Below are 24,913 nucleotides of genomic sequence, written 5' to 3' on the forward strand. Positions count from 1 at the left end.
CAAAATGAACTGACAGCATATGAATGTGCAGATACATGCTAAATTTCCAAGCTAGGTTCATTCTTGATGCAACCTCATTGTCTCCAGAAGCCTTCAAGGATAACTTGGGCTTTGTCATATTCTGACTTACACATATGAGAAATTTGCTTCATTACCTCAGCTTCTCACCAGCTGCAGTGGAGTTGGTTATATCACATTTGTGAAGAGGGCCAGCATGGTTAGCTGCCTTGCAAAGTGCCTCCTGGAACTGGAACTGATAGATGGTCCTGGTGTAATACCTAAAGAAAGAGCAAGGAAAAGGGAGGCACAGGTTTTGTTAGGTGTCTGGGAAAGAAGGCCACAGGCCTTTGGCCTTCAGAAAGTTCTGCTGTGTCAGCCATCACTCATACGTGGGAGGCTGTACTGCAGGGAGAGAGGCCAGCTGATATTATAGGCTAAGCTTGCTCAAATCTAACAAAATGCCAAAATCAAATGCAGCAGAAGAGCACCAAACCTGTTTGGTGCCACAAAAAACAGGAGAGAGTAAGGTTTATAAGCCCAGCTCTCCGCTCTGGCAGAGCCCTCTAAAATGTAATGGATGGGACACAGAGGGATGTGCAGAGTTAGTTGCTTCAGGGCTGCATGTGCATGGTCCAAGTGACACAAAACACTGTGACTTCCCAAGAGGCAAACACCTCATACAGAAGTGCTCCTGCTGGTTTGATGGCAGCACGAAGCTTTTATGCTCAGTAAAAAGCTCAGCAGCCTCCTCAGTGCTCAGAGATTATTATGGAGCAGCTCTTGATGTCCTCAGAAACACTTCCATTAAAATCAGTAACCTTCAGTCTGGACAAACAAAATAAGATTTGGTCCCAAGACTTTCCAGTAGATGATTACACTACCTTATGAAGGAATAATCATTGGCCACATGGAACAGTGCTGCAGGGTCACAGTAAGTTTCATCATGAGGGACTGGTTCCACAACACCAACTATTTGTCTCCTGGGGATGAAGGAAAAACACAGGGTTTTTGTTAAGAGACAGTAAAGCAAACTAATCTGACCAAGCTTTTCTTCTCTTTTATCTGATACATATGGACACCTCTCTCACTTCCAAACAGAAGAATTCCATACAGCTCCCAGTAAACCCAAGCAAGTTTTGCTCCACAGCTGGAAACCACAGAGAAGACGACGCTTTGAAACTAATAGTGCAAGGAAAGGATTTGTGTAATAGCAGGGTGTGCAGGGAGAAATTAGCAGTATGAAAGAATCTACAAGATGATCTTCACACACACACACCTCATGCCCTGGGCCATCCCAAGTTTGGAGACCAGTGTTTTTGCTCAGGGTAAGTGCATGCAGAGACTGGGCAACTCAAAAGGTGGATGGTCTCCTGTGCCACTGGGCTGCAGAGGAGGTTTCTCTTTCTTTTCCTCTCCTGAGACTATGTTTCCTGAGCAGTACTACAGAAACAAACCCATGGTCTGAGTTCTGAAAATGGTAATATGCTTTCATGGAAATGTGTTCCGTAAGCTCGTATTTCAAGTTCTTGTTCCAGCAGAGCTTTGCAGTGTCGCTACAACAGATGTGATAAGCTTCCCTGAACAATTTGTCATTCTCTGTTTATCTGACATCTCTGCTACTTTTGAATACATTGAAGCTGATTGACTTTTCCAGTGGGTCAGGAGGCTTGCATATATCAAGTTTTATTATAGATTCTGTTTGCTGATGGAGGCTTAGTGTTCATGTTAATGTCAGAGTGCAAGCTTTGTTTTCAGTGTGGGGCTTGTTCGGTTTCTTTCATTTTTCTGTCCTCATGTTATAACCAAGCTGGGAAATTCCAGAATGTATTCTGAATCAAACTACTTTTAAATCTTGAGCTCCAAGGTGGTGAAAATATATTGACTGGTGGGCAAATTCTGATAATGCACCTTCAGATGTTATTTGCCCAGGGAACTGCATTTTCTTGACCAAGAAAGCTGCTATTTTAATACATAAGAAAGGAAAGAATCAGTCTGGAATCTTTCAGACAAATTGTCTCCAAAACCACTAGACAATGGGGAGGAAACACAAAGCAAAGAAGTGTGCAAAGATACTTGGTAGATTGAGATCTGCATGCTTCTCGGGCTGGCAAGTGTGATGAACTTTACTTTCCACTTGTCCTTGAGGATGTGGGCAGCACACCAGAACACATGACCAATGAGACTTAGGGAAGGGCTGTACTTGAACTACAAAGATGGCTTGAGGCATAAATCAGGGGAACAGCAATGTTGATCTGGAACATCCCATGTGCTGTCTTTGTTAGGAAGTTGATGTTAAAAATGGTAGGGAAAGTATTTTGAGGGGCAGCGTAAACAGCCTGGGGCTGTACAGAGTGATTAATGGGGGCACGTGGCTTGTGAGATATTGTCTGAACCACACTGGGTGTTTCTAGCTGGCTCTCTACAGAGATTTGTAGAAACACCCAGGAAAATAGATCCTGCCCTATGGGGGCATAAGCACCTCAGTATGTTGAGTAACTATGAAGGGTTGATTTTGCAGGTTCATTTGAAAAAAATACTCTTTGTTTCACAAACTTACTTCATCTCCCACCACTGTTTTGTCCATTCCTCCTTTTTAATGTCACCCCTAAACACCATCCACCTCCACTTCTCCAGCATGTAAGTAAAAGGCATTGTTCCAACAATCGTTAGTGCTTGTTTGAGCAGAAAGTTGATTTCAGTTTCTGAAGAGAGAGCAGTTAAGGTAATGGTTATGGTAACAATCAGTATCTGATTTGATGGCTTCCTTTTACAGCTAATGCTTACATCTTGTTTGAATCACAGATTTTCACTAAAGAAAACATGGAAGGAAGAATACAACTAAAAAAAATGTAAGGTAAAACCTTAGGTACTGTGTGCAGTTTTGTCTGTCTTTCTTTCCCCCAGCCTCTTAAACTACCTAGGCCTTTGGCATTTGCACTTCATTATCCTTCACTGAGAGCTTTCCTGGGCTCTGGGGAATTTTGAGTTGAAGACATCTCAAAATGTAAAAAATGTATATCATCCTTCTAAGGCAACACTCAGGGAAGCCAGAAAAACTGCATTATAATGAGGGCCTACCTATGTTATCACTCAATATTCACTCAAGTGGGAGATGTAAATCTCAAGGTTGCAGTTTCATTTGAACTGCTAAATACATACCATGATAGAGATATGTATGGTTTCATGCAACAGAAATTGAAAAGTGTTTTGGAGACTCATCTCAATGAACCATGAAGATTTAAGGAGGATGAGTTCAGTACTGAAGGTAATGAAGTGCTAGCTATTTGTTTCTGACTTATATAGCAGCATTGTAAAGCAGTTGATCCTTGCTTCACAATGTGATTTGGGGAAAAAATAGTATTTTTGGTAAATTAGTATTAGGTTTTTCAGAAGCTTCTCAGCTGATTGCTGAGTTCTCATGCATAATATGGCCTGCAAGTGCTTTCACTTAGAGACATAATATTTATGCATTTATTTACCTTCATCCTCTTGAAAGGTTGGCTCTAGGAGATCAAGAGATTTCAAGTGCTGAGGAGTGGCTGCAGAAAGTGACATAATTTCCCCTACTGCCTCGTGGAAGCCCTCATTGGCACCGCTTCTCAGCAGGTAGGGCTGCACAGAGTATGCCATGTCGTACTCGATGTGGCCCATCTCGTGGTGTGCGGTCAGGAAGTCGTCCATGGACACTTTGGTGCACATCTTGATCCTGGACACCCGAACAAAGTGTTTGTAGTTAGAGAGACAGTGGCCCAGGGAGTGGCTGCCTGAGCCCTGTCTGCCACAGCCATGGGGCAAAGCCCCTCCAGACCTTGCGAATGGCCATTGCCCCTCACAAAGCCTGGGCTGCTACATCCTGCTATGCAGTGCAGTTCCTCCTGCAAGAGTGAGACCTTGAGGGGAACTCGGCAAAACACCTTCAGTCACCTTGAAATTGTACAGGGAGTAAGAGAAAATTGCTGTTTTGTGAGAAAGCAGCTGCTTCTTAAAACCTAGCAATAAACTCACTCTGTGTGTGGGAATGAGTAAGCACCACCAATCTTAGGAAGATAGTAGTGTGAAAAATCCTGTGTGTTGGTGACTCCTGCTACTTCATCCTCGTGTAGGTACTATTTAATAAAGGAATTTCTTCCAAACAGGGTTTCTTTTCACCTTCCCCAGGGTGCTGAGGTGTGAGGCTGATGGCTTTCACGAAGGCTCTGCTGGGGACCACCCTCTTTCCCCAGGTAACTGTGGGGACTGCAAGAGGGGACAGAATTCCTGCCAAAAAACTTGACTGTGTGGGGACTTGTTGTCCTTCTTTACCAAACATGGAAGAAACTAATGGATTTTCATGAAACTGCATGTCTCTGCTCAAGATAGGCAGTGGGCCCTCAGGAGATTTTCTCTTGCTACCCAGGGACCCAGTGCCATTGCTGCAGAATATGCAGTTGTCCACAAATCTCACTGGTATCCACAAGCACCTGCATTTCTGCTTATTTCTTAAGTCCTAGAATATAGTCATTACTTCTCTAATTCATATAAATAATAGTCACTTCTCAGCTAAAATTTGAGAGTAGTTCTTAGACCTTCCTGGAAAAAGTTACACAGAAAAATTTACAGTCCTGCAGGATCTTGTCTTCCTTTCCCCTCTTATCAGCCAGAAAAAAATAAAGAAGGGGAAATTATAACTTAAACCAGGATGGTGCACCTTTAGTGAAAATATGTTTATTCTAGGAGGTGGTATAAAAGGGGGTCATAGCAATTTCAGTACCTGTAGTCATTTTTCCCCAGATCCCATGCTGTTGGATGGCAGACAACCTTCCTACCATCAGTTGGCTCTGTGAGCATGGAGTTTTTCCAGAAGCCCTCAGTCATGCTATCAAGGCCAACAGAGGTGAAGAAGGCCTCAGCAGCTTGGAATATTTTAGTTGCATTCCACCCCTGAAAGAGACAATGCCACCAATAACCACTGCTTCTGCATGGAGCCTGTTCCCAATGGCCTGCTTAATGCAGGGCAGCTGATTTTATCTCCCAGGAACTTCAGATCAGCACCTGGCTTACTGAGATTAAGATAGTAGCGTCTGCCTTTGGCACTTCAGGAAATTCTGCTTTGAATTGGAATTAAGTGTTTTCCCTGAAAACAAAATAGGTTTCTGCACTCAGAAGTTCAGCTGATACCACCTGACCCAGACCAGAGAATTTCTCAATAAAAGATAAGGTAAGGTAAGATAAGAAAGGCATTCCTGTCAGTAGCATGTCAGATCTGGGATCTGACCCTTCAGCCACTTCAGTCAACTTGGGGACAACTCCTCTGAGGGAGTGGAGCTACATTCCCAGAAGATGAGCATGACAGATTTCAGCCAGAACCATAAAACCTGGCAAATGTGTCTATGGGAGTTGCTTATCAGATAGTGACTGCCTGGTAATGCCCAAGATATTTTTGCAAGTCAGCAGTTTTATTATTCTACACAGCAGGAGCTCTGCATTTACTGGACTGAGCTTTCACAGAGATCTAGGTGGCAAAGAGCTCAGGTGGATGAAAATTCTTAACTGGGGACATCAACCAACAAGGATGAGCCCAGGCTTTGCCCCAAGGCTCTGCAAGTAATGCTCCCCTCCTTGCGGTGATATTTCATCAGATACGGATTTTTGACGGGGGATCAGCAGCATAAAATAGAGGTGAGAATGATGCAGACTCGTGCAAACTGCTAATGAACCACCTTCAGCTATTTCTTCTCTTATCAGCATAACATTTGCATGGAGTGCTCCCTAGGAGAGAAGGGCAGATTCCAGCTGAATAAGCACATTTCAGAAATCAAATTTCAGAATGAAATTGTATATATCATTGTATATTGTATATTTTTAAAAAGAAGTGAAATTTAGGCAAGACTACAGAGAATTGTCTTCATCCCTGTTCTTGGTCTGGTAAAGGTGCCGTCACAGTTGTTAGCACTACAGATCTCAAACACAGACCTTCTGGTGCTATACAGTTATCAAAAGATAACAGGCAGCATTGCAGTTTCCTAGCTGTATGCAAATAAACAAGCCTGACAAAAATAAAACAAACTGTGATGTACAAACTATTTTATTATGGTAAGGACTGGCAAAGGTCATATTTGATACCAGCCAACTCCAGGAGTCCTGAAATATTTATATGTTCAAAATATATCTCTTAATGGATAGATGTCTCTGAGGAGAATAGACTTGTAGCCTTGGGTGAAGGAAAAAAGAAAGAACAGCTAAGGGGAAAGGTACAATGAAAAATGCATAAACCCATTAAGGTGATAAGCAAAAAAAGGATGCAGAAAGCAATGCTTTGTTGTCAGTGTGTCTGCCTGAGGGCAGCCATAGCTTTCTAGAGAGCAGCTGACATGTGGTGCATAATTTTTATACTGTCTAGATTTGTTATACAATGCATATTGCATAAAGGCATGTCTTACCTTTTGAACCATTGCATCAGTTACGTCAATGTTTGGTTTGGCTGGATAGGGAACAGTCAAGGCATACAGATTTGTCCAAAACCTACCCCACATATCACCTTCATAAAAAGAGAGACATATAGAAATACTTTCAATTATTTATTATGTATTGTCCAAAAGTGCCAGACAGCTCCATAAATTTTGCAGTGTCATAAAGAGGGACTCCTATATATCTAAACTGGTCTGATCCAGATGTGGATGGGAGCAGTTCTGGGAAGTCATGCATAGGTCAAACTCAGATCAAAAATGCTTTTATTAGCCAATGTCAGATATTCTTGTACATTATAGTTTCAGAAATGAACATCTATGTTGTTAGTCTCTGTGACTTTGGTGTTGTGTTCACATACACAACAATTACAGCAGCTTGACGCTGCATGCTTTGAAAACAAAGTTATTAAATTGGGGAGTTTAGAATAAGATTTAAAAGGAAAAACAACTCTCTCTGAAACTCATTTCTAAGGATGACAAGTGCTGCAAAGGGGAGAGAAATGCCCTAGCCTAGTGCTAGAGTTTTGAGCTGTGTGTCACCAGCTCTGGTGAGGATGAGGACAACTTGCTTCTCTTCCTGCCTCTTCTGCTAAGCACTCATGTCACCTCTGCTGGTAATTTCTCCGTTTCTCCTTTCCCCTTCTCTTATCTGTAATCTTTTTTGCTACTATCTCGATTAAACAGTCAAATTACTCTCTTCCCTCATGCCTCAAAAGTGACTGTCCTGTGTATAAAGTCAGGCTTGTGTGACATGGACACGTTGACATACCCAGCAAGTGAGCAGGGAGGCATCCTGTGGAGCTGATGAGCTCGGGGCCGTACACTCGCTCCAGGTGGTGTCTCACATAGGCATGCAGCTGCTCATACAGAGGTTTTATCTGGAGGCAGAGAAGGAGAAGGAAAATAATTATTTTTACTTTGCTCTATGCCACTCATCACTCCTAAACAGAAAGCCTTGAAGATGCCTCTGACAAAATTCTCCTGACAGGTAAGTGCATCCCAAACCTGCAGCTGAGCTTTGCCCCCTGCCTTAGGGCTCAAGCACTGAGTCCAGATCCTAGCCCCAGGAGTCATGTTCAGGTATGAGGGAGGGAGCACTGCTAACTTTAAATGCAGAGTATCAAGGATGCCATCTACCCCATAGGAAACATACCTCCCCCCATGGACCCTACCTGGATGAGAGACATGGACTTACAAAGTTCCCTCTCTCAGCCTTTGGGGACAATGCACCCAAGGTGACCAAGATGGTCCTAGAATGGCTGCAGAGATCAAAGTCTCCTGTATGTCTCCCAACATCTGTTAAACCCATGCAGACTGTGATCACCCAGTTTAGAGCTGGTTTCATCAACATCTGAGCCCACCATTTCAAAACACATCCCTGTGACCCAGGTGAGTGCTTCTTCTGCCCCTACCTGCTCAAATGTCTTCTCCACATCTTCGATCAGCTGGTCACGGCTGTATTCAAAATCTTTTGGAAACTTTGCTTCATAATTTGCTCTCCAGTAGTCTCCATAGTCAGAATAATCTGTAAAGCATAGATGCATTGCATCAGAACACCACATGTGGCACTGCTTAGGTCTGCAGCTCCCTTCTGATCCCATGGTGACCTGCAGCCTTCCCCCAAAGTAAAAAGGTGAAGTGCAAGATAGTTTGTGTCTAGCAGGAAGGAAAGAGCTTCCTGAGGCTCTGTCCCATGAACATGGAGGCATGGGAGATTTCCAAGAAATTCAGAAATTTCAGTCATGGTTATCTGCTAATTAGGGTCATTCCATCTGGAGATGGAGGTCAGAGGAAATCATCACTCCTAACTGAAGCTCCTGAGGGACAGCAGCCTCCACTCAGGCTGGATATCAAGGGGTTCGTTTTCACCAAAGGTATAGGCAGGTGAACATTGAATATGGGCCCCCTCTTCCAGCAACTAAACCACCAGGAGAGGTGTAGACACCACAGCTGAAATTCAGCTTCCAGTTCCACTAAATCTTCCAGTCCACTGAGCTCCATCAAGCCTGGAATAGAAGTGGCTTATTGCTGAAGTTTCTGCCTTAGTGGTATGGGGAAAGTCATAATGACCATTCCTTAATATTTGGGAATTTTCCCTGTCTAACTATTTCAAGTATATTTTCTTATCCCTTATCTCTCCCTCCAGCCTTACAATTTTTTCAACACAAGGAGCATGGGAAAGCAGGTGACACAGCTGCAGTTTGTCCAAAAGACAGATGATGTAGCCACTTCAGAAGCCATCTTAGAAGATCCCTAAAGAAAATTAGCAGCCACATGCCACTGGTCCTTGAAAAGACAGTTCTTTATGATTTTTGTGGAGATTTCAAACTGGAAGCACACTTAGTCCAAAATCCTTTTCAAACACCCAGCTGCATCTGCTGGCTCAGGCCTACCAAATCTGATCATTCCAGCTCAGGAATAATGCTTATAAATGTTACCAATGACTGTGGCTCCTACAAGAAGGTCAAGGTCCATAGAAAAGAGGAGGTGGTGCCAAGACTCAACAGCACTCACAAGTTGTTTAAATCAAGTGTGCTTGGCCATAAGTTACAAGCAGTGCAGTTCTGGGTAAGACAGGAGATGATTGCATCCTTCATTGTAATGAAGGACACTGATACATTATGGCCTTTGGAAAAGTGCCAACAAAGAAGGGTGCCAACAAAAAGGTTCCTGTTGTTCCAGGCTGGTAAGAAACCTCTGATCTGGTCAGTGGCTCCTGTTGGCATTGTGTCTTACTTTGGGACATGCACAGCAAGAGCAAATTACATGCAAATTATGTATGGGTTTTGAATTCCTGGGTAAATTGTGCAAGACTGCAGTATGTTTGCTAGTTTCTAGAAGACAGAAAATATATTAAAAAAAAAAAAAGTGACTTACTATTAAGCTTTGCAACCTCATTTTCAAGTTCAACATACTCTTCATATAATGGTCTCATCATCCTGCCAACATCAGCTCTCCAGCCTTCCCAGGCCCACAGTCTCTCATGATAATCAGTGCTGTCAGCCATAATAGCATCCAGACCTGTCAGAACAAAAAATAAATACTAGGCCTTAAAAAAGCAGAATTTTTCTTTCTCAGCAGGCAAATGAACCAAAGTCAAAGCAATTTCATGAAATGAGAAGAAGCACTTTGTGTTTGATATATTGAAATATCCCATTATTTTATTGCATCCTTCTCTCATTTAAAGTTTTTCCCTTGTTTTTAAGAAGCATGGAGCAGATCATGAGTGTCTTAAATGTTGTCTCTGCATTACCCTCCCGTGAGTTTACAGTAGAGTTCTTGGGACTAGCCTCAACACAGCATTGATTCCAACAAGACTTTGACAGCAGAGGAAAAAAAATAAATTTTCTGTGATGTAGGAAAACTCCAGGTGACAGACAGGCTGTCACACAAGCTGAGCAGCCCTCTCCAAATTTTGTCTACTGCAAGCAGGAGACAGCATGTCTCGTGGGCAGCAGGCCCACTGGAGTTCCCTGAACTGCAAGGTGCAATTAAATTATGACTAAGCTTTAGACAGCAGGATATATCTATTGAAATTACTGCCTGTCCTCCTGCAGTCAGGAGCCACCCTCTGGCTTTCTCTTTGTGCACCCTCAGGGTAAAGGACAAAGTAGGGGCAGTAGTTAGTACCGTACCTGGCTCCAGCACCAAACACTCAGATGGATTGTTGATTTTACAGACGGTCCCAGTGCTGTAGATGGTACTCATTGTACTTAGCACAGTGCCCAACTGCAAGTTAGATGCAAGACAGCCTGTTAGAAACCCACTCTGTGCAAAATAACAGCCAATTATGCTAATTCCTTAAGAGCTTGATTCAACACTTCACCCACTAGCTTAGCATTGAACCATATGTTTAAGCTCAGTAGAGATTAATGAAAGAATTTGCCTAAATGCATTAGTGAACCAGATCTAGCTGGAAAAGACAGATAATCTCCCAAATATATGATGTAACCTACAGGTTCTGAACATCCAGTCAAACAGATCTCTGGATTTAATGAGCACTGACTGTCACAAGAAAGCTATCAATACACAGCAGCAATAAAACAATAAAAGTTAAGCAACGCGTTTCCATAAGCATGAACCCACATAAACTTCCCAGGGAGATCATGGCTTTGAATGGCAGCAAAAAGGGCCCCTTCTGCAGATGCTGCCAGGCTGACTGTTGCTTGTGGTTTTAACATCACATCACACTGATTGCATAGATCTGCTTATACACTATCACAGAGAAGTTATGGCTCATTTCTGGGCTCAGCCAAAGGCCAAAACCTATCTGAAATCATCTCAGAACCTATGCTACATAGTTTTGGTTGTTTGTTTTTGTTTCTTTGGTTGGTTGGTTTGTTGGTGTTTTTTTTAATGTTTTCATGTTTTCGTGCCTCGAGAAATACATGTACCACTTTTAGCTTTACCTTTAGGACTACGCAATTTCTCATTTAGAGCTCTAAATCAGAACTATGAAGAGCTGTCAGTGGGAGGGGTAGTTAGTGATTAACTCTAACTTTATTTCTGTCAGCATTAAAATAAATGGGTGCCCAGGGAAATTTTTGTATCAGTGAAGAATACCTAAATATTTCTATGGAATCCCATCAGACTCTATAAAAAGTCACTTTTCAAGAAAGAATCAACAACTTCAGCCTCAAAGGCCATTATCTATGAAACTCTAACTATCTGAACAGGGAGGGTACCGAAGAAAATACCTCCTCAACAGAGACAGCATTACCATAAGTGCACTGTTGTGCTCCAAAATAAATATAAGTTTCTATGAACTGTCAGCATTCCCACCAACGTAATGTGTCTTTCCAGAAACACATCTCATTTGGAGAAACGAGAGATCCAGCCAAACTGCTGTTTTTCTTCTGTGGTGGTTAGCACTGCTGGCACTTAGCAGAAAAATCTCAGGATTCTTCAATAATTAGGATTGTAGGATCCTGGACTGTAGGTTCCCATGACTCAAAGCTATGTTTCAATTTGATCTCCAGCAAAATGAAAATAATTTAACTCTCAAGCGTTTGATTATGATTGGCTATAAATCCCTTTTGAGTCTGCATAGCTGCTCACTCCAATTTCACATATAGTCATTATCCATACACCTGCCTCTTACATGCACTTGCCAGTGCAAATGTCAAATCTCATTATGAATCTTGCTAAATCTTGTTGGTCCTCAGTGGCTTTCTGTGGAAGGAGGTCACCAACGCTCCCCAGTTTCAGGCATCCCAAGGTGCCCACTGCAACAAAACACCCTCTCTTTTTCACAGCTTGATAATGCACCACCTGCAGCTTTTTGACTCCATGGATGTCCTTTCACCCATCTCTTTCTGCTCATTGCCCTAGGTCTGGACTTCACCAAGCACTTAGCACAGGTCCTTTTTTCCTCTTATGACTAATCCTGTCATTTGTGCAAGGACAACTCTGAGGCGTGTGTGTGCTTGAAATTCATTCCATGGCAAAACTGCTGACTTGAATGGCAATCAGCTGCCTAGGCCAGACCCCCCACTTCCAGTCCTGTATTGCTACAAACACCTAGAGCAGGTACACTTCCCTGCCACACACAGCATCATCCCAAGACAAGCAGAGTGGTAACATCACCATGTCCTCATTTGAGGGTGTTGTGGGAGGCAGCTCAACTCAACAAAAATGAGGAACATTCAGCAACTTACTCTGTTATATTTTTCTGGTGACAGCACAGACGATCCTCTGTCCTGGAGAATCTGGATCTGGAGCTTGATGAGGTTATCCTCAATGCTGTCTACTGGGAAGCCGCTGGCATTCCTGGAGGCCTCGTCATAAAACGCAGACCACTTGGCACTTGCCTCGTTCTGCAAGGGGTTCAAACAAACCCTGAATTATTCCCTCCCAAAGAGTGAAGCAGCCTGATGTACTCAGTGGGCAAAAATATGACTTCTCTAGAGAACTTCATTTGTAGAGAACACCTGTGTTTTGTGGATTGAGCACTTGCACTGCAATGTGAAATGGCTGGAGAGCTTCTTGGCCTTGTTTTACTCGCACATCCAGATAACCACTTTTCTTTGGAAATAACAAAAAGCATGACTGTCTCCTCACACCTTTCTTGTTATAATGCATCCAGCGTCACTTTTCTGTGTTCCCTGCTACTCTAAATCACCACATATTCTTCCTTTAGTGCTTTTCTTCACCCACCTGTGAGGAAACAAGAAAGGGCACAAACAGTTGTGTGACACAGATGTCACTCACCATTTTTACTGCAGTAGCAGTGGCAGAGAAGCAGCCAAGACACTGATACTGAGTCATTTCATTATCCAAATCTCACTTTCTTCTGAAATGTTGGTAAACAATTTTTTTTAAATTTATTTTATACTTGGGCATAGAAGGCTCTAGGCAATTGCCTAAATTGGGCATGCAAAACCTCAATATTTTATGAGATTGCTTTTACCACTGCTGCAATTACATACATACATGTGAAACGCCCACATTTCAGTGCACAAAGTAGCACCATAAGAGCATTATTTGGATTTGGGACAGTCTTATTCACCTTTTTCTATTGTATTTGTACACAGTTTAGCACATCAGCACCCATTCCAAATGGCAACAAGAACAGTACTGATTGACTTGGGTCCTTGGGACAGTTTAATTGATTGTGCCTATTACCAGAGCTTCCCAGCTTGTGGAGAGGGCACCTGTAAACCCATCCCTCCCTGCTGAGGAGTCAGGAAACACAAATGTCATACTGTGCCTGAAGAGCTATTTCAGTCACCCTTCACCCCTGTACAAACACACACAGCAAGGCCAAGTCTGTGCCAGGGCTGTGCCCGGGCTGTGCCATGGGTGCAGTACCCACTGTACCTGCTCTAGGCTCCAGCAGAGAGAAGCAGTGGCAGATGTAAGCCCTCAGCAGTCCTGACCCCACATCTCCCTCACCCATACAGCCCCTCTGCAGGACAGCAGCCACGACCGGGAGGCTTTCCAAACTCTTCCTTTCACGAGGGCATGAAAAGCTAAGTGGACAAGAGCTTGATAAGCACCCAGATGAATAGCATCACTGTGAAAATGTGTTCTGAGCTCCTTCTCCTGAGCAGGGACTGAGAGGTGCCTTAGGAGTGGCAGGGCAGAAGGGGGGGCTCTTTGGCTGCAAAAGCCAGGAGAAAGAAGTTAACTTGCTGTCTGATGTTTCTGCAATTAGAGGAACTGATAAGTCAGAGGAATAGTTATAGAGTTTGTGACACAATTTACAAGGAAAATGGATGGGAAGGAGCCAGAAGGGGCAGTATTCATTAACTCTCTTCCAGCAGAAAAGGAGAAGAGGAATCAGTGGGTTTCTTACCAGTGCTGCTGAAGAGATCAAGCAAGAGAAAACATTCTCTCTGAGCACTGGACTAATTGGTTCTTATTGCTGGTATCTTCTCATGTATTTTATTATCATCTCATTAATGCTTGAAATACTATATGGGGCTTTCATTTTATGTGTTTGGAAACGTTACAGTTTAAGCACCTGGTGCCTTGGAAAGCATTCCAGATTGACAATGATTAGTCATTTGAATTTCTTCCAGCAACCAGTCTCCTTGCCTTAATTAAGAAATATGATAATTAAACCATGTTTCAATTAAGCTATATGACCACAAAGTGGAAGACAAGCCATTATGCAAAAATAGATGTACGATGTTCAGCTTCATTTTTATGCCCTAAATTCTTTTCTCTAAAGCTTGAGTTAACTTTAAAATACACACAGCTACAAAACTCAAGGTGTTTTTGTTCATTTTGAAAGGCTCTGAGCTCACAAGATGCTGGACTGAGGCATGGCAATATCAGTAACCAGCCAGGCCATAGATGTCTGCTCTCGAAAAGCCTTGTTCTTGCCTAGAGCTCCTGTTGGCTGGGAAAGCCAGAGGCTGGTGTTGAGAAGCAAGAACTGTTTTGCAAGACAGTGTAGATACAAATGGCATAGTCCTTCCTGCAGATAGAAGTTGACTTTCAAGCCAATATACCAGACCACTGCACTACTAACTCCACTGCTGGCATTTGGTAGTCGATGATCTTGATTCATTTTTCCCAGTTTAATACCTCCAGGCAGTATAGCAACAGCCCTGACTATGAGAAGAGTGATGAGGGCAGGGGGAAAAGTCCCTCACTGGATAACTAGTGTGGTCCACTACATAAACAAATCAGCAAACATTTAATAGAATACCTACATTCAGAAAATGTTGGCATATTCACTGAGAAGCAAACCAATTTCAGCACCAGAGAAGAGAGAGCGCTGTCTGTGCCAGTAAAAAGCCTGACGTAAATTCAGTCACACCTCTCTCCATTCAACACAGATTTTGGGGACAAGCATGCAGAGCATCCTTGCCTTTTCCCTCCACTCACTGGGGTGACTCAAAGTGAGGGTTAGGGACAAGCCCAGGCTCCAGCCACCCCTGTGCAGTGTGAGGGCAGTACAGGTACCAACCCAAGGCTGTAGAGGCTGGTAGTGACCCAGGCTCATCCAGTGAGACATTGCTATATCAAAGCAAGCCCCTCTACCCTCCTCAAACTAAACCACAGATACCAGGTAACACTAATTTTAGCCAAGTTTGGTGGAATACCAGAATAAACCATAAAGTAGCTTTCCGATTCCTAAGACAGTTGTAAAACCCACGGGATGGAGCACTTACCATTTTCTTGGCATTCTCCTCAGTGATGTTGGTGTTGTAGTTCCATGAGGCAATGGAGCTCTCATAGCTGATATCTTCTGCCATCCTGTTAAACTGTTCTAGAAACTGCTGGGCTTGTTGGTTGACATTCTGAGGGGTCACAGCAGCGATTAGACCACAGAGAAGCCAGAGGTGGACCAACATATTCACGTCCAAGCTGAGAATCTCTCAATGAAGTAGGTGTCCTCACTTAAGCTTCCCTGCCAGCCTTTGTCTCATCAGCCTTCAAGCATGGCCAGTGTGAAGAAGAAAGGCTGAATCCAATTTACTGGACCTTTTATAGGTTTTATTCCTTACAGGAGAGAAAGGAAAAAGTTTTTTATAAAAAGCCAAATAAACAAAAGTCAATGATTAACTTTGGAAAAACATAATTACTCCTGCCATTTTATGGCCTTCTTATAAAAGGCTTTTACTTTTGGTTAATGTTTCCCAAATGTGCTGTCAATGATACAGCTGATCACTTTATCTATAGCCTACCCGTGTCTTTGGTAGCTCAGAATCTGTGAATCCTTTAACAGGCTGGTGATGAGCTGTAAAAATATTTAGAAACTTCACTGAAACACTAAGCCAAGAACCTTAATTCCCATGCAGGAAGAAACCCCAGTCAGCCTGAGATAGGGTACCTAGTTGCGTGTTTAGGTCCATGTTTTAAAAGGCTTTTTAAAGCCCAGGTGATCTTGAGAACAGACCTACTTTTCAAAGCAGTCAAGGCATATAATTTATGAAATTTAAATGTGTTCACTTCATGGGATCACATCTTGCATAGAGACCTAATCTGTACTATAAATCAACTGGATTTAAGTACTAAGGTGACTAAGACTACTAAAATTACTCCATCTTAATATCTAAATACCTTTGCTAATCTAACCAGGAACCTTGTGGTTACTGAAAATCAATGGGAAAATCAATGCCTGAATTAGCTCTGGAAATGCATGTTGGGTTGAGCTTATTGATCCGACAGTACTTTTTAAATTGGCCTATTTCTGCTCAGGATCACTTAGTTCTGTTTTGCATCTTGTGGGGGAGATTTTGAGATGCAACTCTGTAGCCACATCCATGGGGTTGGTTTCCAATTCCCAGCAGAGCTTCTCCAAAACCACTATGAGTCTGCCTGCTCATAAGGAGCAACAGCAATCAAACCCTTCAATGCCAAACCCTGGGAAAGCAGCTCCAGCCCTCACACCTACGATGGGCTGAACACAGCACGGCCTCAGCAGGGCCACCAGCAACAAACATTCCCAACAAGCACAGCCAGAAAACAGGGACCTTGAGGAAGCACTTTGCTTCAATATCTTCTGGGATCCATGTCCTGTGGACAAGCGATCTTTGTCACCCATGTCCAATCCTCAAACAATCTTTTTCTTCAAGGCAAAGTTAACGACATTCACTCAACCCTCTCCCAGAGATCATGTTCCCTAAATTTCTTGTTACTCTTCTTGGTGCCATCCAGACTTGCCACATTTTGTGCTTCCTCAGTAATGATGTCCACATCTGAACACAACTGAAACCTTACCAATGACCAGCAGTGCAATCACTGGAACATCTTGCGTGCTGTTCCTGGTTGATACGCGCCTTCTTTCTGGTGAGATTAGCTGCCATCAACTCATATTCTAGACGAAACCTTTCTGGTGGTGCTACTTGTTCGGCCATTCCCTTTTTTGTCTCTGTACATCTGGTTCTAGGGTGGCACTAATTACTGCATTTTTCATTTGTGTGGGCTGAAGTTCCATCACAGTGATTTCAGACCCCTTTTCAAAATTTTATGAATGTGTGGAATTGTAATCCTCCAGTGGACCTCCAGCTTCACAATGCCTGCAAACCTGTTAACAAATTGTTTTTCTCTTCCTGCATCCAGATTATGTGAGAAACACTAAGGCCCAGGAGAAGTCTCACTTAAAATGACCCACCTTCTTGAATGAGAACCATGAAGCCTGTACTTAAGTAATTACATGTCTTCTGTGATTCTTGCCTTGCTCATCATTTCTTAATTTGCCAGTGAGACTGTCACCTGGTGAAATGTTGAAAGGTTCTTGTGTTGTTGTTTTAGCTGTTCTATGTCAGAGCTGAGAATTATGTCTATAATTACCTTTCCATGATTTCTTCTTCTTCAATAGAGAACATGGATTATGTTGACTCTTCAACTCTTTTATTGTCTCTTCTATGATGTCAAGTTAACTGCACAATCACTGAACCGGTACTTTTTAGGGTACTGAAACTGGGGTTTCAGGGCTGGTTGAAGACAAAATGCCTTTTTACATGCAGGTGCTATTTTTGCCCCCTCTATAGTGCTCTGGTGCCTTCCTCAGGGGCAGCTCTGATAATTGTCACCTCCCTGCCATGATGCAGGATTCACCTCTGCTCCTTGCCCAGCCTGCCACTGTCACATGCCCATGCACAGCTCTGAAAATCCCAAGGGGTGCCTGCAGGACCCAGGGGACCCTAAACAGTGGGATACTTGGGGAATACCTGAAAGGGAGAGAAGGATGTCACCTCATTTCATATAGGGAATGCATCTGCACCTGCATTTAAGTGTGTGTGCAAGCAATGTGGTGAGCTGAAAATGTAACAGGCAGAGTCACGCTGAATTATGCTGCAGATTTTTAGACCTATTTCTAAGTTCTTTTCTATTGCACCCCTAAATACAAACCTTGATAGTATATCTGAGGAATAATGCAATAATTACATTCCATCTTCTTTGCCATTGCCTTTACCCAAGAGAAAAAAATCAAGATGTGAGATGAATTAGCACAAAGTTGTTTTGAAAAAAGTGTTACAACAGTGAGGAGCCACTGGACTCCACACACATCAAACTTTCATGGGTTTGTTCCCATTAAGCAGACACAAGGGAGACCACTGGATACTTAGGATCATAGAACCCCAGAATATCCTGACTTGGAAGGGACCCACAAGGATAATGAAAGTCCAACTCCTGGCCGTGCACAGCACCCCAAGAGTCACACCATGTGCCTGAGAGCATTGTTCAAGTGTTTCTTGAACTCTGTCAGGCTTGGTGCTACGACCACCTCCCTGGGGAGCCTGTTCCAGTGCCCAACCACCCTCTGGAGTGAGTGTGTCAGCCTTACTACCATGGCAGACTTTCTGCAGGATGGCCAGGCTCAGCTGGAAGTGCTTTATATAGCTCAAGATGGTGATGGCCATCCATTCTTGGATGAGCTGGGAGCATTTCTTGGGGTGGACCTTCATGGTGGTCCAGAAAGCTGGTGAGACCATGGAGACAGTTTGTGCCACAGCAAAAAGGAGAGAATAAACAGCTGAGAAAAGGAAGTACCTTGAGCTTTTTCAGGAAATTCAAACCTCCAGCAAGGACAGCAAGGCAGAAGCCAATGGGTATGGGTGATAGGAGAAGAGCAACTGGGAGTTTAAACCTGATCTCAACCAAATATGCTGTCGTATGAGGTGGCAACCAGCCTGCTTGGCTCAGAGCAAAGCGACTCTCAGTTTGCCGCCGTTACAGAACAAAGGCTGCGTGTAACCTGACATGCTAACACAGGCTCCTTCTCCTCCAGAGTGCCAGTCCTCCCCTCCGCCCCCTGGGCTGCAGCATGAGTTGTGGCTCCCAGCTCCTACCTGATACTCCCAGTCCTGTCCCCAGGGTCTGAGTTGTCTGACACCTGCTCAGATAGCTGCTCACCACTGTTCATCCGTACCCTGCCTCTGATGGAGCAGTTTTCTGCCTCATCACTCATGCTGGCTGAGCTGAGCTATGAAACTTGGACTGCAATAACAGAGAATTGCATTTAGGACATGCCTCAATAAGAAATCTCTATGTTGTGTATTGGGCACCACACACCCTTAAAATGACTTAAAATACCATTATCAGGCCATTTCTTCCACATAGCAGCATTGTTTAAGCTCTCTGCTACACTATGTGATTCTGCCTAGTGCATAAAGGACAGACATAAGCATTACTCGGTGACCAGTTTGTGAAGAGGGGCTCTGAAGGGCTGTGGTTGCACAGCACCAGGGCTGCCTGGCCTGGAGCATCCCCAGGGAGGATGAGCTGCCGGGGGACAGCCATCCCACCGCCTGCACAGGGCTGCAGCTGCCCCACTCTGCCACTCCTCTGCCGCTTGCCAAAGAGCAGAGTACATCAGTTAAATACCTGGCAAATCCTTGCTCTGAGGACTCCCGTAAAGTGGCTTTATGGAAGCAGTGGACAGCCCAGGGGAGGCTTCAGCCCCTCCACACATCTTCCTGCAGCAGTGCTGGGAGAGGGGCCGCCCTGCCCCAGCTGCACCTGGGCATCGCTGGGGGGCAATCCCCGGTCCTCTCCCTCTTTCTCGTGCTTCAAACTGGGGGCTGGGCAAACAGTCCTTTTAATCCCCCGAGCAGCCTTTTTCCCACATGACTAACTCTTCTGCATGCGTGACATCCGCCTTTTCTCGGATGAGAGCCCTCCTGCCAGTGCTGGGGCTGGGGAGCTGGCTCCCTGGCTCACCAGCTGCCCTCAGCCTGTGCAACAGGGGCTTTCCTACTGGGAACACTCCGACAAGAGGAGGCTTTAATGAGATCCTTGTGTCCGGTCTCTAGGTGGGGAGCGGAGCTGTGTGGCAGCAGGGAGGGTGGATATCCCTACTCCTCTGCAGGCGGGCACAGCCTGTCCTGCTCAACATCTGAGCCACTGGGGACCAGCTCCCTTAGAAAAGGCACGTCCCAGCAGACAGTTTCAGCTCGAGCATCAGCAGTTTGGGCTTAGCTGGCTCTTCCTCTGCAGGAACGACACAGGGCAGATGAGCGGCTGCTCAGATTAATTCTCCATTGCCCAGGAGGAATGGAGGTCAAGGCAGCGAGTGCAGAGCACAGAGACTCTCCACCTGCTGCCACACTCAGGACATCCACCTCAGAGGGGACAAGGGAAGGGAGGTTTCTGCTTGGCTGGCACCCACCTCCTGCAGCTGGTTTGACCACGCAGCCATATCCCAGTGACCTCCTGGAGCAGGGAGGGGTTTGCACCCCATTGATCCAAGGCTGGGGCCAGTGTCTTGGACAACAAATCTGTACCTCTCCATAACTTCCGGTTCCAAGGCAGGAACCGGATTCACTCCCTGTTTTTGAGACAGAAAAGCTGTCACCTCCACACAACAACTTTGCACTCAAAGGTTGCCAGCAGGCTGGTGGCTGTTTTCCAAGTCAGAGTCCTCAGCATCACCAAGGGAGAAAGTGCCCTGTGGGCAGGGGCAAGCCTCTGATCTGAAGACATCAGGAGCTGTGTAAAGATGCTGTCAGTTGACTGAAGCATCAGGAAATCAAAGTGTTTTTGCAAGGTTTAGGAGAAAGCTTTGAAGATGAATGATTTTCAGAAAGGCGACGAGTGTACGAACTGGCAGGTTAAATTAGGATATCGTGAAGTGTTATTTTTGAAGGCTACAGTTAAAACCAAGACCATGTGTTGAGAAGGCAGAGGAGAGGCAACAACTCAGAAGGGGCACAGTGTTCTGTATTCCTTACACCTTGTCCATTATAAAAAGCCACCCTGCCCCACCAGTGAAGGGAAAGGTATTGATCCTGTGAAACATGGCTTTTCATCCAGGCAACCCATGTTTCTCATTTCAGTTTTACTAAGGTGGGAGTGAGCAGTCCCAGTTCATTTTACAGTGACCATGTGTTCACACATCAGCACCTGCAAAGTTGTTTAGATACAATATCATAAAGCATATTAGTCCAAAGTCTAAAATTCCTGTTGGCCCACAACTGATAAAAGCTACATACTGCAATTTGTAGCAAGTAGAATTTAAATTATAGGAGAGAGGCAGAAACTGTTGGAGAGCTAATGCCAGAACACTCTTGCAGTTTCTCTGAAATTAAATGCTTTCCATTTAGCCATTGCTGTAGCTAATAAGATGCTTTGATAGCTTCAAATTGCCACCTCTAAGGGGAAGGGAAACACAGTAGGAAGGAAGAGGACAGACTTTACTTTAAATCAAACTTTACTTTTTGATCTTAGGTCAAATTCAGTTCCTACTGAACCTGCTGACTTTACTCAGAACAAAGGTGAATTTGTGCTATAAAAGTGGAATTCCTCTGAACTGATGCAAACATCAATCCAGTCACAAAATATCCAGTTAAAATGCAAGTTTATTATGCTAAGTTCATTCACAGTGCCTAATGTATTCATAAAACTGAACATACTGACATATTTGTGCTGGCAAATGTGTGCCACTCATCACTGTCAATGTACTTTAGCTTTATGTGATTTGAAAACTAGCAAGTTCAGTCCTTGAAATTAGGCATATCTAACTGCAAATTTTTCATTAGCAATTGTCTGTTAGTGTAGGAAGCTGTGGTGTCACTGTTGCACACATCCTTTCTTCCACGCCCCATTAAAAGGAAACGAAAACCATGAGGGGCCAAAAGGATCCACTCACAGAAAGCCAAGCACAGATTGCTCATTGTGGACAGCTGATCACTGTGTTTTCTATAAAAACTTGACATATTTAAAACAGCTCATTTCATGAGTCACAAGTCACTGCACTGATGAACTGACCAAATTTCTGAGGGTATCTGAGCCATGTTTAAGAGTATCTAGAATCACAGACTCCTACTTTTTACAGTTATTCCATGTCTTTGTTGCACTTCTGCCCTTAGCTTGAAAGTAATTTATTTTGTTTTCCCACATGTGGAAGCTTACACATGAAAAACTCTTCTGTCAAGAGTTGGTTGGTCAAAATTGAGGCCCAGTTCTTGAAAAAAATTATCAAACCAGAAGCTCTTGTGCTAATACTGTGATTTGTATTAATTTCAGATTTATTTCATTCTCACAGTGATGAAGCAACAAGAGTTGAATCCTGCCCTGAGGCTCCTTGTGCCCACTTCACCCTTCTCTTTTGTAAACAACAGCAGAAACAATAGACTGGCTTTCCTCAAACCGTAGAACAAAAGTGCCCTTTTATGAAGGCACAGCCAGGAAAGGTTCTCCATGAAGAACAACGTGACAGAAGCAAATGTTGTACCTGGACAAACAAATGGGAGTATATAGTCTGCACAAGGCCCATGAGGTCACCCCTCCAGGCTCTTCAGCACCAGCAGAGAGCCCCAGGAGAATACTTGGTCTAGTCAGTGAGTACCAGGCTTCAAGGTAGGCTGATCGGGAGGTGCTCAGGGGTAAATACCACAGACAGTCTCTGTTGAGACTTTGTGCCCTGTTCTGGAAGAGAAGAGGCAAATGCTGCTGTGACTGAACAAGCTTCAGTGTAGTTTTCTTCCACACAGAGTAAGCATCAGTTTGCAGGACAGAGCAGTTATCTTTCCTTAAAGCAAGTGGCAGAATAGCTCGAGTAGGGACTTCAGCATCTGCCCACGGTTTGCAATATTCTCTAAACAAATATTGGTAAACAAAGACTACTAATTTAATTTACAATACCAGCCTGTGTTTGATACAACTCTGAAGGTTGCACACAGCAAATAGTTGTGCCACAACCAGTGTGGTCCCTAATTTAAAGAGGACACTGCAAAGTTCCCAATGTTCTTCTGCACTCCAAACGTGTAGCTAATAACTGACAGCATAAACAACTTACTTATGCATGATTTGTGCCCATTCTAGCTTAGACATTGATGCTCCCTCTCAAGTAGGCTGAACAGAACTGTAATGTCCCTTCTGAAATGTCATCTTGCTGGGGATGTGGAGCTAATGATAAACGTTGCAGATTTTCTTCAGTCAGAACTTCTCTGGATTTATTGCTTCATTTCACTGAATTTTCCTTTCTCCTCTCTTTTCTCAAACACAGCTCTTGAAAATGAAACAGTTCAGTCTCAGGCACACCGTGTACCATTTTCAAAATTCATTGGCACAGCACAAATGCAACTGAAAGCAGAAGCAACTCATTTTTTTTAGGAAGCAGTCCTCCATATAGTGTATATTTCTTGTTACTCACTTTCCTTTTTGTTATCAGGTGCTGCATGGCAGGTGGTTTAGAGAAAAAGAAGACAAAAGTTACATAAAACATCTCAGCTACATCCTCCAGGGATATATTTTGCCATCATACTATATTCAGGCTCTGGAGACAGGCTTTACCAAATCAAAGTGTGCTTTGTTTTTTAATATGATCCTGCTGCACAGACTGGAAAACAGATTTATTTCTTCTGTATAGCACTATGGCCTTGATTAACCCCATTTGTGGTATCTATTTCAGCGAAAGAGCTAATACCAACACTGACTTCAAAGTGTTGCTAAGTGTGGTATCTGCCCGTTCATGTATCATTTGCTTCTCTCAAGCCATTTTCTGTCAGCAGAGAGCAAGCAAGATGTATGCTCTGGGTGAATCCCATATCATCATTAGCAGAAAATTACGCCAAACTGCTGTAAAGTAATTATGCAGCTACGAGGTGAGCTGGAAGGAAGACAGTGATTAATACTTACCTCAGAGTCGGCCCACATTGCATAATGTTTTGTTCAGAGGCTTTCAATCTATTTTCGAGTTGCTAACCAGTGCCGTGGGCTGAACAGAACCTTTATTCAGGCCTTGAGAAGTATGCTCAGATAAGCTTGGTCCTTTTTCATCTCAAGTGAATTTTATTTCGGTATCATATAGTACAATACAGGATAACACTAAATCTTACTGGGTAGCTCGAGGTTACTCTTACACTTCTAAGCTGTTCTCACCCAAATCTTTCACAGGTTCTCGCAGAGGTGCTGCAGTTACAACAACCCATTGTGGTTGCACTGAGATGTGGCTATCTGTCATAGAAAGAATGTGATAAGTGTGAAGGTTTAGAAATTATGGGACTTGAATTACCTCAATAAAACTGCCTGAGTGAGAGACCTTGGAGCAACGACTGAGGAAGCAATAACAACACTGTATTCCATATCTTCCCTCCAACACTGGCAAGCTTCATCTTGGACATTACTGTGAGAAATACATCTACATGTTGTGGATGGTAATTTTGAGCACTGAGATATTATCACTCGTAACTGACTTTATTAATCCTTTTCCAGAATAGAGCAGCACACCCTCTGAGACCCAGAGAAGATGCAGTCCTTGTCCAGAGGGACCCACCATCAGGATGTCAAAGATAAATGTGACAGAAGACACTATGTGAGGCAAATGATCACTGGGTTCCATAGTTTTATTTTGCATTTAGCTTTCCTTTTCCCTGACTCCCCTAGCCTCAAGTTTCCCTTGCTCAGCTTTCTCCCTTTACCCCGATGCTTTCCCTTCTCCTTCCCATTCCTCCCCTTCTGCTCACAGTGTTCCCAAGAGCCAGTGCTGAGTCAAGTGGATAGCCAAAGATGCTCAATACAGACAAAATGCTGAAGGATTGTATAGTGGGAAACAACCCAGTACCCTTCAGGATGTCATTCAGGATGGTCCTTTAGCAACTTTCACTCTGTTTAAGCCTGTTCCTGTTGGTGAGGAGCCTAATGGAATAATCCTAAAAAGTAAACAAGTTTTCTAATATTGACTCTAAACATGACACTGGAAACAGGATGCTTAATGATCAAATCCTGCCTTCAGTGTTGTGGGCAGCTGTTTGGTAACTGCAGATACTGTGTTTTGCTTCAACACATTTCCATTCTCTGTGTACGGTTACCCACATACACAAATCTCCTTTTCTGAGGCACAGTTCTTCTGAAAACAGGCCGATTTTTTTCACCAATTTAGATGGGAATGGGATTAGGGCACAGATAGCACTGTTTGTATGCACAGCTGACTTCAAAGCAATCCACCAATGCAGTTTGGGTCTGGCACTACTTGATGTCCTCTACTCCCAGCCAGGTAGGAAATACAGGTCTGAACGGTCTCTGCTGACTCACTACCACTAACATGTTCTCATCTGGGTTTGGTG

The 24,913-nt window shown here is 43.7% G+C and overlaps 1 protein-coding gene across 2 annotated transcripts in view; it reads right to left on the reverse strand.

Annotated features, from left to right (window-relative positions):
* ACE2 (angiotensin I converting enzyme 2) overlaps positions 1-23,517 on the reverse strand; it is a 33,230-nt gene extending 9,713 nt beyond the window's left edge. For both annotated transcript variants that reach the window (XM_027901351.1, XM_027901350.1), the window contains exons 1-13: positions 23,487-23,517; positions 15,071-15,401; positions 12,104-12,262; positions 10,082-10,175; positions 9,324-9,467; positions 7,859-7,971; positions 7,216-7,324; positions 6,420-6,517; positions 4,751-4,920; positions 3,480-3,706; positions 2,558-2,702; positions 882-980; positions 156-278 (exon numbers count right to left, since the gene is read on the reverse strand). In XM_027901351.1, the coding sequence (XP_027757152.1) occupies positions 156-278; positions 882-980; positions 2,558-2,702; positions 3,480-3,706; positions 4,751-4,920; positions 6,420-6,517; positions 7,216-7,324; positions 7,859-7,971; positions 9,324-9,467; positions 10,082-10,175; positions 12,104-12,262; positions 15,071-15,253 (1,664 nt within the window). In that variant the 5' untranslated portion in view covers positions 15,254-15,401; positions 23,487-23,517. The remainder of the gene's footprint in view (positions 1-155; positions 279-881; positions 981-2,557; positions 2,703-3,479; positions 3,707-4,750; positions 4,921-6,419; positions 6,518-7,215; positions 7,325-7,858; positions 7,972-9,323; positions 9,468-10,081; positions 10,176-12,103; positions 12,263-15,070; positions 15,402-23,486) is intronic.
* Between the last annotated feature and the right edge of the window lie 1,396 nt (positions 23,518-24,913).

This window comes from Empidonax traillii, unplaced genomic scaffold (assembly GCF_003031625.1).
Source record: "Empidonax traillii isolate 1590-97213 ecotype Southwest subspecies unplaced genomic scaffold, ASM303162v1 scaffold778:size296861, whole genome shotgun sequence".
NCBI lineage: Eukaryota > Metazoa > Chordata > Aves > Passeriformes > Tyrannidae > Empidonax > Empidonax traillii.